Source organism: Rhinoderma darwinii, chromosome 8 (assembly GCF_050947455.1).
Source record: "Rhinoderma darwinii isolate aRhiDar2 chromosome 8, aRhiDar2.hap1, whole genome shotgun sequence".
NCBI lineage: Eukaryota > Metazoa > Chordata > Amphibia > Anura > Rhinodermatidae > Rhinoderma > Rhinoderma darwinii.
The window spans coordinates 115,743,771-115,761,224 of record NC_134694.1 but is presented as its reverse complement, the minus strand read 5'-3'; the positions used below and the strand labels follow the sequence as shown (position 1 = coordinate 115,761,224).

The 17,454-nt window shown below is 46.0% G+C and overlaps 1 protein-coding gene across 1 annotated transcript; it reads left to right on the top strand.

Annotated features, from left to right (window-relative positions):
* Positions 1-7,287: 7,287 nt before the first annotated feature.
* On the top strand, positions 7,288-8,459 carry LOC142660064 (olfactory receptor 1L4-like). The gene is made up of 2 exons (XM_075836712.1): positions 7,288-8,089; positions 8,368-8,459. Exons 1-2 carry the CDS (start codon positions 7,288-7,290, stop codon positions 8,457-8,459), a joined length of 894 nt encoding a protein of 297 aa, XP_075692827.1.
* Positions 8,460-17,454: the final 8,995 nt, after the last annotated feature.

Sequence of the window (17,454 nt, the reverse complement as noted above, 5' to 3'; positions counted from 1 at the left end):
GTGTGAGAGGAACAAATATTCACCTTATCAGTTGAGAATGGACCTCTGATAATATTGCTCAACTCGATGGATTACATTTTTATAAATGTGTCAAAAATGAGGGGAGTTGATTTTTGTCTGTTTTCTCCCAATCTCTCGGCTGCAAACATCAGAAATATTTTCTATTAGTTTTTACATTTTGTAAAAAAAAAATCTTGTATTGTATCCTTTTAATATATATGGTCATGTGAGAAATTCTATCAGAAATTAGGAATTTGAAGGTATTCTTTTTTTTTTTTAAACAAATTGACCCTTGCTTTCTTGGTTTTATTAAAGGGCTTGTAAAAAAAAAAAAAAAAAAGTCTAATCGCCGCAGGTCCAGATTCTCTAAGTCCCGCCGATCATCTGGACGGACGCCACGTCTAATCACTTCCGCATGTAGCATTACATAACGGCCTTCCAAAAGAAGCCACTCTCCATTCTGACTTATAGAGGGGGATCTTGAGCCGGGGACCCCCCTCAATGACATCCATATGCACTAATAGATAATCCCTCTAAATATATTCATTTAGGATATAAAACTGTACTTTATTTTAATTGTATTATTATTATTAGCTACTTGTATAGCTATCGATCTGGTTGCCAAAGAGATCATGGGTCACCTAAAAGTAACCAATTGAACTAGTAGAAATAAAAAGTAATGTATTTAATATGTTCTCGGTGGTTCAGGTACATATACATTTTTAAGGTGTTGTCCGGGTACGGGGCAGTTTTTTATACTGATGACCTATCTACAGGATAGGTCATCAGTATATGATCAGTGGGGGTCCAACTCCTGGACCCCGCACCGATCAGCTGTTGCTGCTGCTTCCAAGTGCTGGTTGTTATGCAGTGGCCGGTTTCGGAAGCAGATGGCTCTATACACTGTATAGCGGCCGTGCTCCATTACTGCTCCTATTTACTTGAATAGAAGCAGATCTGCAGTACTGCAGCATGGCCGCTATACTGTGACTGGAGCCTTCTGCTTCATACACCGGTCACTGAATAACAACCAGTGCCGAGAGGCAGCCGGAACAGCTGATCGGTGCGGGGTCCGAGTGTTGGACCCTCACCGATCATATACTGATGACCTATCGTCATCAGTATAAAAAGTGGCCAGTGCCCGGACAACCCCTTTAAGATGTAGGTCCAAGATGGGTTAAAGCCTCCATAACATTGAAGATAAGCCTGGATTTTTTAACCAAAGAATAAGCAACAGGTAGGATCTACAATTGCCGCCATTTTAACCATATCACGCTACAGTGAGGGTCATTACATCCTTTTCTGTAGATATGAAAGCTCTTGGCTTCTGCAGTCATGAGTTCACAGTAGGATCTGCGGATCCTCTGTACAGACGGGATTAGGAACGTTTACAAATAACAAGTTAAAGAGGAAATCCTGCCAAAAAATGATGATCAGCCATAACATCAAAACCACTGACCGGTGAAGTGAATACCATTGATTATCTGGTTACATTGGCTCCTGACAACGGGTGGGATATAAGGCAGCAAAGGAACAGTCCGTTCTTAAAGTTGATGTGTTGGAAGCATGAAAGATCGTGAAGTTTAAGGATCTGAGCAACTTTGACAAGGGCCAAAATGTGACGGTTAGATCACTGGGTCAGAGCAACACCAAAACGCCAAATCCTATAGGGTGTTCCCCATATGCAGTGGTTAGGACCAACCGAAACAGGTCCAAGGAAGGACAACCGGTGACCGGCGACATGATCATGGGCGCCCAAGGCTCATCGATGCGCGATTCACTCTATAGATGGCAGACATTGTGACTCGGCTCAGAAATTAGATGGAAATATGTGGTACCAAAGGGGTTTGGTAACTTTATAACGTATTTGCCTACTCTCCTGGATTGTCCAGGATCTCCAGCACTCTTGGCAGAGCAGGCTAGTCTTCTGCAAAGGCGCCTAACAACTGCCACTAGGGGGACCTTGCTGTATGTGTGTTTATAAAGATCTGATTGACTGCAATGTAAACTGTATAAATATGTCTGCAGTGATCTCACCCTTGTGGCAGCTGCAGGAAACTAGAATTTATTACCATGACTGAAGGGAAAGATTACGCTGGCACTGATTATGATCATACCTCAGACCTTTCAAACAATGGAAAGAGCGAAAGTTCGGGCAACACACGTGGCTCTCCGTAGCAAATTCTGTACATTAAGCCACGCCCCTAACCCCACCCAATCCCTGTCCATGCACGCACAACTCCACCGAGTCTAGTGTCACTGTGCAGGGAAAAACTGTGAAGGTAATGCGGCACCAAAACAGCGCTGCAGCCCATTCATTTTTAGGATTAAAAACATAGAGTTTTTTTCTTTTTTAATAGTGGTAAACAGATAGTGCCCCACCCTGTAATAGTGCCCATGTTATGCCCCACACTGTAATAGTGCCTCTTTTATGCCCCACATTGTAATAGTGCCCCTTTGTGCTCCACACAGTAATAGTGCCCCCCCATTGTGCTGCACACAGTAATAGCACCCCATACAGTAATAATTACCCACATTGTGCCAAACATAGTAACAGTGCCCAATACAGTAATAGTGCCCCATAGTAATAGTCCCCCCACACAGTAATAGTTCCCTTCTTTCTGCAGCACAAAGTAATGCTGCCCCGAATAGTGCCCCCACACAGTGATAGTGCCCCACACATTTTCATTAATTTTTCATTTCATGTACTTGTGTTATGTGGCATACAATAATAGTGCCCCCACACATTAGGGAAGCCACCATAGTCACCCCACACAGTAAAGATGCCTCCTTAGTACCCTCTCAAAGTAATGGTCCCCCCTTCTGTGCCCCACATAGTAACAGTGCCACTTTGTACCATCTTTGTGTGGCACACAGTAAGGATGCCCCCTTAGTGCCCCCACATAGTAAGGATGCCCCCTTAGTGCCTCCCACACAGTAAGGAAGTCTTCTTAGTGCGCGCGCGCGCACACACACACACACACACACACACACACACACAGTAAGAATGCCCTTTTAGTGCCCCTACACAGAAACAATTCGCACGATGAATGAAGCTAAATATTCTGCATGCCTCCTCTGGCTTGTGCAGTCTGTGGATGGGCGCAGGCAGGCGTGATGACATCATCGTGCCGACCTGTGCTGAGCCGCCAACGGCAGGGGTCAGAGAGTGAGTGGTGGAGCAGGGAGCTGACGGTTTACATACTCCACCATTGTGTTCAACTGTATTTGCGTTCTGATAACTTTATCTGCATCCAGTCCGACAGCGGCACATGCGGCAGGCATTCTGGGACAGTGCCCAAAATCTGTGTCTGTCTCGATGGATCCGGGACGATTGGGAGGTCTATGTGATGGTTTGTGGCACTGTTTATGTGGGATACTCTGGTGGCACTATTGTTTATGGGTGCAGTCTGCTGGCATTTCTGCTCTTAGCTGGCACTGTTAACTGGCGGAGGCCCAGATGTGTAACTTGAAGCTCCTGGGCGCCCCACCTACCATGTACTATTTATAATACTTCAGGCACCAAGACCCGGGTACAATTGCTACTTCTAGCAATTGTACCTAAAATAGCTTCTACTAGCTATGCCCCATCCGCGGACCTTTACTTGTGTTTTATATAGAAAAAAACATTCTAACGCCACATCTCTAATCTACCTGAGCATGATTCCTGAAAGTATCTAAGTATGCACTATAAGGTCAGAGTCAGTACCAATCTGTGACATATAAGAAGATTAGTTATGGGTGGATTTCCCCTTTAAGGGATATAAATAATCTACTTTTATATACGTTCCCTGTTGTCCTGAATCATTTAAAATTATTGTGTCACAGACTGGTCTTAAAGGGTAACTAAACTTTCAGAAAACTTCTGACATGTCAGAAGTTTTGATCGGTGGTAATCCGAGCACCGAGACCCCCACCGATCTCTAAAACGAAGCTGTAGAAGCGCTCGGGTGAGAGCTGAGCCGCTTCATTTCTGCTCAGCGTTCCGAGAAAACGGATCAGAAACCGAGCGGCTCAGCGCTTACCCAAGCACTTCTGCCGCTTTGTTTTAGCGATCAGTGGGGGTCTCAGTGCTCGGACCCCCACCAATCAAAACTACTGACATGTCAGAAATTTTCTGAAAGTTTAGTTACCCTTTAATTACTGACCAATTAACATTTTTTTACAAACTTGACTGCTCTGAGCCCATGGAGAGGCTAAGTATCAGCATATGGTGCTAATGAGGGGGGGGGGGGGGTTGGAGTAAAGTTGTGTATACATTTTTATGGCTGCCCCATGTGCACTCGGATCACAAAGGACCTCATTATTTCTGGTACCAGAGACGCTGAGCTCTGAGCGCTCTATATAAAAGGTGGTTATAGGGATAACAGCTGGAGATCGTAGATTAGATGCTCTGCAGGATCCTCATATACGGTCAGTACTTGTTCCTATTATTACTGTGATACTTGTGATAGAAGACTTTTAGGCCAGGGCTACATCTAGACTTTTTGTAGTGCTCCTGATTGATTGTAACTCTTGGGCTACAGCTGCAGTCCACATGGATACATGGAGTTGCATACAATCTTGTGGGCTGCAGCTGTCATTCAAGAGTTAAAAATCAATCAGAAGCGCTACAAAAAGTCTAGATGTAGCCCTGGCCTTATTCTTTAATATATGATTTATAGATAATCCATAGAAGAACCACAAGACCCATCATGTCTGGCCTATCAGTGTATATAGAGGTCCCTATATAGAGTATATCAGCAGTACCTGAAAGTTATTACTATTCTTCTATAAGTACCTGGGGTAAAACGTTAATCTTATTGGAATATTAGACTCTGTTCACATCATATTTGTGAACCACTGCTGGGCGTATATCCATAGGCCCCGTTTACCCAGCATATGCCAAAAGAGTAGCCTTTTTGCATATACGTCGGATCATTGTATACCTTTTTCTTTACTGTGTAGAGTAAGGCCCCCTGCACACGACCGTAATTTTGATCCGCAATTACGGACTGTAATTGCGTGTCAAAATACTGATCCATTCATTTCTATGGCCCACTGACACCTTCCCTTATATTTACGGGAAAGTGTCTGGGCCTTTTTTTTATTTTACGGACCGTGCTCCTATACTTATAATGGGAGCACGGCCCGCAAATGTGGGTGACTGCGGCCGGCCGTGCCTGTAATGACGGACCATGATTACGGCTACGGTCATGTGTAGGGGGCCTAACACAGTAAAAAAAAATGCGGTATATATTTTTCTTTAAATTAGACTCTATATGCGCTGAATGCCTATACAGTGGGATACGTCGCAGCCTCCGGTCTGAGATATACGTCATACAATTCCCCAGATCTATAGGCTCAAACACGATGTGAACAGAGTCTTACGAGGAAGGGCGTTCCAGAGGAGACCGCAGAGGAGTCCTGGAGATCACGGTGAGGTTTTGCAGGAGATGTGTAACCAGACTAGGATCTGTTTTTAGGCTACACGGCGACTTTGGCCGCGTAACCGGTCACACGGCTAAAAATCACTGTGTTATCGCTGTGTTGCACTACCAGCATCGCAGTGATGAAAGCGAATGTGACCGCGATACGACAGCTGCAAGAAATCCATAGACATTTGCTTTCGGATTTAGGGCTTATTCAGACGAACGTGATATACGTCCGTGCAACGCGCGTGATTTTGACGCGCCTCGCACTGACCTATATTAGTCTATGGGGCCGTGCAGACCATCCGTGAGTTTCACGCAGCGTGTGTCCGCTGCGTAAAACTCACGACATGTCCTATATTTGTGCGTTTTTTGCGCATCACACACCCATTGAAGTCAATGGGTGCGTGAAAATCACGCGCAGCACACGGAAGCACTTCCGTGTGACGGGCGTGATTCGCGCAACAGCAGTAAAAAGTATGAATGAAAACAAGAGCACCACGTGCTTTTCTGTTTACAAACATACAAACAGAGTGTCATAATGATGGCGGCCGCGCGAAAATCACGCTGCCGCGCATCATATGGTGATGACACATGGAGCTTTTATGTACCTTTTGCGCGAGCAAAACGCACACGCTCGTGTGAATCTGGCCTTACTTTCATACTTGTCGCAGCTCCTGCAGTGCTTTGCCATTTTTTAGGGTCAGTTCACATGGCGGATTTTGCGTGGCGGGTTCTGCCGCAAAATCCGCAGTGGAACTATTCCTCCTCCCATTGACTTCAATGGAAGGTTCAGGCGGGATTTGCCTGAAGACCAAGCAGGGCGCTTCCTTTACTGAAGGCTGTCGGGGGGGGGGGGGGGGGGGTCAATAGATAAATTACAGCAAAACAAAAAATTGATAATACAAATACAGATAAAAAGAAAATCTTACAGTTAACATAAAGGAAAGGCCATAAATCTCTGTTAGGGACCTCGGGGACCCACCTATTGGAATGGATGTAGAGGTGGCTGCACATGAACGCCTCTCTCCACTCACATCTATGGGAGTTATAGTAAGAGTATGTTCACACGGAGTGTTTTCGGACATTTTTCGGGCCGTAAATGGCCGGAAAAACGGCCGACAAAATCGGAAGCAGAAAGCTTCCAAACATCTGCCCATTGATTTCAATGGGAAAACAATGTTCTGTTCCGACGGGCCGTTTTTTTCACGGCTGCTTTTCAAACCGGCCGTGAAAAAGAAGTGCAGGTCACACGGAGTGTTTTCAGGCGTATTTCGGGGCGTTTACGCCCCGAAATACGCCTAAAAAAACAAGCAGAACGCCTACAAACATCTGCCCATTGATTTCAATAGGAAATACGGCTTTCTGTTCCGACGGGGCGTTTTTTTAAGCCTCGTTTTCCAAAAACGGCACATAAAAAGGTCACTTCTTTGGACGTTTTTTGAGTTTGCGTAAAAAATGCAGCGAAAATCACGAGTGGCTTAAAAACCGTCTGAAAATCAGGAGCTGTTTTCCATTGAAAACCGCTCCGTATTTTCAGACGTTTTTGAGTTTGCGTGTGCACATACCCCTAAATCTCACTGCATCCACCCGCTGGTTCAGTGTCTATACAGAACATTCTTTGCTGTGCTGCATTGTGGGATGTGTAGTGTTTGCAACCAAAAGTGTTAGCCGTTACTCTGTCATGATGGCTCTGATGGATTCCAAGTGAAAGTCAGCTGAGTTCTCAATGCTGCTCTGGATGTGACTGGAGTAGATGACATGATGTAATATGCAGGTTTAGTCTTCAAAAGTGGAGTTATGCTTTATATTAGAATATATATATAAATATATATATTATTCCTTCACAGGGTCTCCATCGTCACACTTCATCCTCATGAACATCACTCCACCTATAGAATTCCTCCTTTTCAGCCTCTCGGACACTCCATCACTCCGTCTTCCTCTCTTCACATTCTTTCTCCTCATTTATCTGATCACTCTTTATGGAAACATCATGATGTCAAGTGTCATAGCGCTCAACCCTCGTCTTCATTCCCCCATGTACCAGCTCTTGTGGATCTTCTCCCTCATGGACTTCTCCTTTTCTTCCACCACTGTCCCCAGTATGTTGGCCACAATGTTATCCCAGGAAGCCATCATCTCCCTCCCATCATGCATTGCTCAGGTCTTTTTCTTTCATGCTTTTGGAAATAGTGAAAACTTGTTACTATCTGTGATGGCTTATGATCGATACGTGGCTATATGCAATCCATTGAGATATTCGGCAGTCATGAGTAGGACCACTTGTTTGACCTTGTGTAGTACCTGCTGTGCGTGTGCGTCTCTACACGCTCTCCTCCATGCTATGGTCACATCTCTATTGGACTTCCATCACCATGCACATATTCCTCACTTCTTCTGTGACATCCCTCCACTCCTGGAGATATCTCCCTCCGACACAACGTTCAACCAGCTTCTGATCTACACGGAGGGCTCCCTGGTGGCCCTTGTGCCTTCTTCGCTCACAGTCCTTTCCTATATTCGTATTACTATCTCCATTCTTCGTATTCACTCATCTACAGGTAGACAGAAGGCTTTTTCCACCTGTGCGTCCCACCTTATGGTCTTCTTCCTCTTCTCTGCTACAGCCGTCTCTATGTATTTCAGACCTTCATCCGTTTCGTCACCTCACAAGGGTAAATTTGTCACTCTCATGTATACGGCATTTACTCCAATGTTTAATCCATACATATATTGTCTGAGAAACAGTGAGGTAAAGGCTTCACTCAAGAAATGGTGGCCCTTGAAAAACAAAAAGAAGTCAAAGTCATAACATTGTTGCGATTCCTATCATTTCTGTAGAACACCACAACTATTATTTTAGATTCTATCGTCGGCCAATTGCGACACATTTGAAGAAAAATTAAATTTATTGAAAATTAGGTGTCTGAAATTTTTGGGTTTATATTTTCAGGGAAACGTGAAGTCATTGTAAATCCTATTGTTGTAAACTCTCCGAACAATAAATTACATAATGAAGATAAAGGTCAAGATTCAAAAAGTTGAGTTGTACTCTCCAGGTCAAAATCACGTCTATTTGGCCTATAAATTAATTAGTAGATAAAATAAAAATAAAAATTGACGTCTGTAATGGCGCTGTCTGTTATTATAAGTAAGTATTTCCATGTGGACAAAGAATATTTTACGAAAATTATTTTCATTAGTTCCACAAAGGATTACGCCTTTCGGGGAGTGATCAGTTCATCAGATCAAAAATACAATGATCTGATGAAGGGGATCATCAGATCATTGTTTTTTTTGATCTGATGAACGGATCACTCCCCGAAACACGTAATCCTATATGGGACTAATGAAAATAATTTTTACAAAACATTCTTTGCCCACATGGAAATACTTTCTAAAGACATCAATTTTTCTTTAATCTACTTATTGATTCGTCCGTTGCACCCGTAAAGGTCTGGATTGAAGGCGTTATTAGGGCCAGTAGTCGTTCTACATACCCCACAGTGGGTTCCATGCGTTCACTTTTGTTTCACCAGCTGAGGACATTTCTTACGTGTTCTACCGGTCACTCAAGATCGTCGTGACATATTACTAGAGGCGCCGTCCCTCCTTTTTCTTCTCTTTCCGTGGTATAGATAAATTAGTCAGTTGTGTCAATGCTCTACTTGACTTATTTTCTAAGTTTAGTCTACATATTTCTTAATCTTCTGGTCCAATTACTCCGCAAGTTTACAATATATGATATAGTAGAGGTACAGTCAGGGATCAAAAATGATATTAGCTTCAGGACTATTGAATAAAACTGATATCTGACTTTCATCTATTATTGTAACTTTTCAGAATAAACTATATATTCTAATTCCTATGATAACGGATGTTGTTGGTCATTATGTTCATTCGTCAGGTCCTCTATGTTGTTATTCATCTAATAATTAGCGCATGAGGTATCAACGTGAGACGTCCCTATCAGTCAATAGTGCTAAAACTAATATGAAGCTAAGGATCCATTACAAAACGGGAATCAGTCAAAAGTTTTAAGGAGCAGCCACGTGACGCCAGCATGAGGGCATAACTGTAGGGGGTGTGGAGGTTACAACCGCACCCGGTCCCTGGAGCTTGATGAGGTCCTCTGCCCCATATGAGGAGTACTGATAGTTGTAGGGGCCCTGTTACAGATCCCACTGGGGCCCAGAAGCTTAAAATTATACCGATGGGGCCTAATATATTCTGATGGCAACTGATCCTTTATCATGGACGATCAAACAATGATCAACACCTCTTCTTTCTCATAAGTGGTAAGAACCTTTTCGGTGGCTAAGAAGTATATATTGTATTGAAATGTTGAAATGAAACACTAATTATTCCACAAAAATTCTCCTTTACCAGTCCAAAGAGACCCCCAGATAAATGCACATTACCACCTTTTTTCCCCCCACTTTTCTACATTCCACCTCCTAGTTCAAGCACACATCCCTTAACCCCTTCAGGACTGAGCCATTTTTTGATTTTTCGTTCTTTACTCTCCGCCTTCCAAGAGCCATAACTTTTTTATTTTTCCATCAAAAGAGTGGTATGACGGGCTTATTTTTTGCAGGAGGAGTTGTCGTTTCTATTGGTAGCATTCAAAGTAGCATATAATGTACTGGGAAACTGAATTTTTTTTATTTGCGGGCTGAAATGGGAAAAAACTGTGATTCCTCGATTGTTTTTTGGATTTCGTTTTTACGGCTTTCACCGTGTGGTAGAAAAGACAACTTAACTTTATTCTGTGGCTCAATATGATTACGGGGATACAAAATGTATATAGTTTTTTTTATATTTTACTACCTTTAAAGAAAAAAACCTTTTTGTTAAAAAAAAGTAGTTTAGTGTCGCTAAATTCTGAGAGCCAGAATTTTTTTATTTTTTCAGTGATTGAGTGGTGTGACGGCTTATTTTTTGCAGGACGAGTTGCAGTTTTTATTGGTAACATTTTTTGGTACATACAACTTTTTGATTACTTTCTATGAAATTTATTTTAAGAGCTAAGTTGACCAAAAAAACGGCGATTTTGGTGTTTTAATCTGTTTATTTTTTACGGCGTTCACCCTGTGTATTTAATAACGCTATATTGTAATAGTTCAGACTTTTATGGACGCAGCAATACCAATTTTGTTTACTTTTTTTATTTTTTACATTACTTTAGAGGAAAAATGGAAAGAGGGAGATTTTTTGAACTTTTAATATAGATGTAATGGCAGGAAGGAGGTGAAGGGAACAAGTGAGCCCTAATCTACCCACCGCCCTGTCCCTGCCTACTTGCAACGACCCGCCCTAGGCGACGGGGTACAACTTGGTGGCGGTCCCTACGCTGTCTAAGTGCAAGGGAGAACAAACAGGGAACACGCAAGGGAAGGGGCAGTAGCCCATGGAACGCCGCGAGGAAACGGAGCGGTGAATGAGTCAGTCAGGATCAGGATGTAGTGGAGTATACCAACGAGAGCACGGAGCAGGAAGCAAGCCAGGGGCAAAGCGAAGAAGGATAAGCGGAACTGAAGCAAGGCAGAAGCACGGCAGAAGCAGGCTGGAGCAAGGCAGCAGTGGGGCCAGGAATCCAAGAAGAATAACAAGCACTGAGGAAGAGAACACGGCAGGTATAAATGGACAGGGGGCGGAGCTAACTCCGACTGACCAGGCCGCGATAGGCTCTCCCACTCCTGAGCCTGCCACCCTGGTTGGTGGGAGCCGGTGTCAGTCTAAGAGGTCTGGCCTCAGGTGTCGACTGATTAATCCCGGGAGTATACACAGACGTAGTACCTGGCAGATCCTTTACAGTACTCCCCCTTTTATGAGGGGCCACCGGACCCTTACTAAGAGGACCCGGTTTAGTGGGGAAGAGAAGGTGGAACCTCCTGATCAATACCCCAGCGTGAACATCACGAGCAGGTAGCCAAGTCCTCTCCTCCGGCCCGTATCCTCTCCAATGGACCAGGTACTGGAGGGAACCCTGGATCATCCTACTGTCCGTAATCTTGGCCACCTCGAATTCCACCCCCTCAGGGGTGAGAACGGGAACAGGAGGTTTCCTCGAGGGGGACCAGGACGGGGAGCAGCGTTTAAGGAGGGAGGCATGGAAGACGTCATGTATGCGAAAGGATGGGGGCAGCTCCAGATGGAAGGATACAAGGTTGAGGACTTCAATGATCTTATAAGGTCCAATAAATCGGGGAGCAAACTTCCTGGACGGGACCTTAAGGCGCAAGTTCCTGGACGACAACCAGACCAGATCCCCGACGACAAACCGGGGGTTAGCAGAACGTCTATCAGCCTGAATCTTTTGTACGCTCTGGGACGCCTCTAGGTTCTTCTGAACCTGGGCCCAGACTGTGCACAGTTCCCGATGAACGTCCTCTACCTCGGGATTATTGGAACAACCAGGAGAAACGGAGGAGAACCTTGGGTTAAACCCGAAATTACAGAAAAACGGGGAGACCCCTGATGAGTTACTGACCCGGTTATTCGGGGAAAATTCGGCGAGGGGAAGGAATGAGACCCAATCAAATTGACAGTCAGAGATGAAACACCTTAAATATTGTTCCAGGGATTGGTTAGTCCTTTCCGTTTGGCCATTAGTTTCGGGATGGAAGGCGGAGGAGAAGGACAGATCAATCTCCAACTTTTTACAAAAAGCTCTCCAAAATAAGGAAACAAATTGTACCCCTCTGTCAGAAACTATATTGACTGGGGCCCCATGGAGACGCAGAATGTGTTTAACAAACAAAGAAGCTAACCTCTTGGCGTTAGGTAGTTTCTTAAGGGGCACAAAGTGGCACATCTTGCTGAAGCGGTCTACTACCACCCACACCACCGACTTGCCCTGAGATGGAGGCAAATCGGTGATAAAATCCATGGAGATATGGGTCCAAAGTCTCTGGGGAATGGGCAAGGAACGTAGTAAGCCCGCAGGTCGGGACCTAGGGGTCTTGGACCTAGCACAAACCTCACAAGCGGCGACGTAAGCCCTAACGTCTTTAGGCAACCCAGGCCACCAATAGTTTCTGGTAATGAGGTGTTTGGTACCCAAGATGCCAGGATGACCAGATAGTGCAGAGTCATGGTTTTCCCTGTGTACCCTTAGCCGGTATTGCAGGGGGACAAACAGTTTGTCCCCAGGGAGGTTCCCGGGAGCTGAACCTTGATCAGCTGCGATGTCAGAAGCTAAATCAGAATCAGTGGCAGAAACGATTATACCAGGGGGTAAAATACAAGCAGGATCCTTCTCGGAAGGAGGATTGGCCATGAAAGTACGTGACAGTGCATCAGCCTTAATATTTTTGGACCCAGCCCTATAGGTAACCAAGAAATTAAATCTGGTAAAGAATAGTGCCCAACGAGCTTGTCTAGGATTAAGCCTCCGGGCAGATTCTAGGAAAACCAGATTCTTGTGGTCAGTAAGGACCGTTACCTGGTGTCTGGCCCCCTCCAGGAAGTGACGCCACACTTCAAAAGCCCATTTAATGGCTAAAAGTTCGCGGTTGCCAATATCATAGTTACTCTCCGTGGGCGAAAACTTCCTAGAGAAGTAAGCACAGGGGCGGAGATGGGTGAGGGAGCTGGTACCCTGGGACTAGACGGCCCCCACTCCCACCTCGGATGCGTCAACCTCCACAATAAATGGCTCCCTTTGGTTGGGCTGAACCAGCATGGGGGCCGAGATAAAGCACTTCTTGAGGGTCTCAAAAGCCTGGACGGCCTCAGGGGGCCAATGGAGGACATCAGCACCCTTGCGAGTAAGGTCCGTAAGAGGCTTAGCGACGACCGAGAAGTTGGCAATAAATCTCCTGTAATAGTTAGCGAACCCCAAAAAACACTGTAGCGCCTTCAGGGAGGCAGGTTGGACCCATTCCGCCACAGCCTGAACCTTGGCAGGGTCCATGCGGAATTCATGAGAAGTGAGGATTTGACCTAAAAATGGTATCTCCTGTACCCCAAACACACATTTTTCGGTCTTCGCAAACAGATTATTTTCCCGGAGGACCTGGAGGACCTTCCTGACATGCTCCACGCGGGAGGACCAGTCCTTGGAAAACACCAGTATGTCATCAAGGTACACTACAAGAAAATTACCCAGGTAATCTCTCAGAATTTCATTAATAAAATTCTGGAAGACGGCAGGGGCATTACACAACCCAAAGGGCATGACCAGGTATTCGAAATGACCTTCGGGTGTGTTGAACGCAGTTTTCCACTCATCCCCCTCTTTGATGCGGATAAGGTTATATGCCCCCCGTAGATCGAACTTAGAAAACCATTGGGCCCCCTGAACCTGATTAAAAAGATCCGGAATTAAAGGAAGGGGATACTGGTTCCTTACGGTGACCTTATTCAGGTTCTGATAATCAATGCACGGCCTAAGACCACCATCCTTCTTCCCCACGAAGAAGAAGCCAGCACCTACAGGAGAAGTCGAGGGGTGAATGAAACCCTTGGCCAGGCATTCTTGGATATACTCCCTCATAGCTTCACGTTCAGGACATGAAAGATTAAATATCCTACCCTTAGGAAGCTTGGCACCAGGCACCAAATCGATGGCGCAATCGTAATCTCTATGAGGGGGCAACACCTCGGAGGCCACCTTAGAAAACACATCAGCGAAGTCCTGAACAAACTCAGGAAGCATGTTTACCTCCTCCCGGGGAGAAATAGAGTTAACCGAAAGACATGACATCAGGCATTCACTACCCCATTTGGTGAGATCCCCAGTATTCCAATCAAACGTGGGATTATGCAGCTGCAACTAGGGAAGACCTAATACCAGATCGGACGATAATCCCTGCATCACCAGTACAGAGCACTGCTCCAAATGCATGGAGCCAACAAGGAGTTCAAAAACAGGAGTATGCTGAGTAAAATAACCATTAGCAAGAGGAGTGGAGTCGATACCCACTACCGGGATAGGATAAGGCAAATCAATAAAAGGCATTTTTAGAGACATAGCAAATTCCACAGACATGATATTAGCAGATGAGCCAGAATCCACGAAGGCACTGCCAGTGGCAGACCGGCCAGCAAACGAGACCTGAAAGGGAAGCAAAATTTTATTGCGTTTCATATTAACGGGAAATAGTTGTGCGCCCAAGTGACCTCCCCGATGATCACTTAGGCGCGGAAGTTTTCCGGCTGTTTATTCTTGCGCCTGGGACAGGTGTTCAGTAGATGCTTGTCACCCCCACAATAGAAGCAGAGACCATTCTTCCTGCGAAACTCTCTACGTTGTCGAGGGGACATGGAGGCCCCGAGTTGCATAGGTACCTCCGAGTCCTCCGTGGAAGAGCGAGGAGACGGGACCTCGGGGGGAATCGCAGGGAAGTCAGAGGGGAACACATTGAAACGTTCAAGCTGACGTTCCCTGAGACGTCGGTCAAGTCGTACTGCTAGGGCCATAACCTGGTCTAGGGAGTCAGAAGAGGGGTAGCTAACCAGCAGATCCTTCAGGGCGTCAGATAATCCTAACCTAAACTGGCACCTTAGGGCCGGGTCGTTCCACCGAGAAGCTACGCACCACTTTCTAAAATCAGAACAGTATTCCTCAACAGGTCTCCTACCCTGACGTAAGGTCACCAGCTGACTCTCGGCTAAGGCAGTCCTGTCAGTCTCGTCGTAAATGAGTCCGAGGGCAGAGAAAAAACGATCGACGGAGGAAAGTTCAGGGGCGTCAGGAGCCAAGGAGAAGGCCCACTCTTGGGGCCCTTCCTGGAGTCGGGATATAATGATACCCACCCGCTGGTTCTCGGAACCTGAGGAGTGAGGTTTTAGGCGGAAATAAAGTCTGCAACTCTCCCGGAAGGAGAGAAAAGTCTTACGGTCCCCTGAGAACCGGTCAGGTAACTTGAGGTCGGGTTCTAGAGGTGAGGTGAGGGGTACTACTAAGGCAGCGTCACCCTGGTTGACCCTCTGAGCCAAGGCCTGGACCTGTAGGGAGAGGCCCTGCATCTGCTGGGTCAGGGTCTCAAGGGGGTCCATGATAGCGTCAGCGTAGGAGAAATGGTAGACTAGGTATGGGCTTGTTATTATGTAATGGCAGGAAGGAGGTGAAGGGAACAAGTGAGCCCTAATCTACCCACCGCCCTGTCCCTGCCTACTTGCAACGACCTGCCCTAGGCTACGGGGTACAACTTGGCAGCGGTCCCTACGCTGTCTAAGTGCAAGGGAGAACAAACAGGGAACACGCAAGGGAAGGGGCAGTAGCCCATGGAACGCCGCGAGGAAACGGAGCGGTGAATGAGTCAGTCAGGATCAGGATGTAGTGGAGTATACCAACGAGAGCACGGAGCAGGAAGCAAGCCAGGGGCAAAGCGAAGCAGGATAAGCGGAACTGAAGCAAGGCAGAAGCACGGCAGAAGCAGGCTGGAGCAAGGCAGCAGTGGGGCCAGGAATCCAAGAAGAATAACAAGCACTGAGGAAGAGAACACGGCAGGTATAAATGGACAGGGGGCGGAGCTAACTCCGACTGACCAGGCCGCGATAGGCTCTCCCACTCCTGAGCCTGCCACCCTGGTTGGTGGGAGCCGGTGTCAGTCTAAGAGGTCTGGCCTCAGGTGTCGACTGATTAATCCCGGGAGTATACACAGACGTAGTACCTGGCAGATCCTTTACAATAGATTTTTTTTCGTACTAAAAACTTAATTTCACTTTTTCTTTACAGAATTTATTTTCTCCACTAGGGGACTTGAACCAGCAATAGTTGGATCACTGGTACGGTACACTGCAATACTAATTTATTGTAGTATATTGTCATTTGTACAGGTTTCTGTTAAACCCTGCCACGGGCCTGTTCCTGGCTGTTAGTCCCGGGTGTCAGCTGTAAAACACAGCTGACACCTGCAGTGCATAGAGCGCTCAGCACGTAAACACGCTCCATACATCACCCCCCCCCCACACCCGGACGTAATGGCACGTCACGGTGCGCAAAGAGGTTAATCTTCGTCTAGGACTGGGAGCGATCTTCCATCTGCTTCTGGCTTCATGTATTGAGCTTCCCTGCCCATTCTCTTCATAAATGAAGCCTCCTTGCCCTGTTTTCTTCATGGGTGGAGACTCCTTACCCTGTATTCTTCATGGGTGGAGCCTCCTTGCCCTGTTCTCTTCATGGGTGGAGCCTCCTTACCCTGTTCTCTTCATGGGTAGTTCCTCACTGCCCTGTTCTTTCCTCTTTCTGAATCATTGTATGTGATAACAACAGTTCTTTTAAAAGACAAGAATCTTTAGTTACTGAGTCAGGAAGTGATGTAATTTGATTGACGGACGCAGATAGGAGGACATCATTGAGCACCGTAGGGGGGATCTCACTCATTACTATAATCATTTTACATTTTAGTCAATGTTGTTTGAAATCCCACATGCCCAATCCTTCTTTCCCCTGACATCTGCCGTTGGGGGAGAGACCGCACTCCCCCATACTGATCAGATAGTCAGCCGATCCCACCGAAATCGGGGGGTTTGGATAACTTTAATCTAAATTGTCAAATATTTATGTTAACTTCTCAACATCACAGTTTATACAATCCGTAGTCTTTTGGGGAACTTAGGGGCGGATAGAAGTCACTTTATCATGGACCTGATTGTGCTTTATTACCTTATATATTACTTACATATTTAAAGGTGTATTCCCACAATTGACATTTATCACCTATCCACAGGATAGGTGATAAATGTTTGATCTCTGAGGGCCCCACCTTTGGGAATTCCCCAGTGATCAGTAGAACAGGGACCCTGAGCCCCCTGATCCTACTCACTGTGGTCATGCCTAAATAGCGTGGCGGACGAGCATGCGCCCTGGGGCTCTATTCACTCCGTACTCATCTTAGTCTCAGAGACTTTGAATGGAGCGGCACCGTGCATGCCCATCCTCTGTTCCATTCAAAGTTCTCTTCACTGTCATCGTGCAACGGGGGGGGGGGGGGGCCCTGTCACCCCAATGGTGCCCTGCAACATGATCATGGGAAGCCGATCGGTTGCCATTGCACCCGGGGGCAAAACGAAGGGCCCCCTGTCCTGC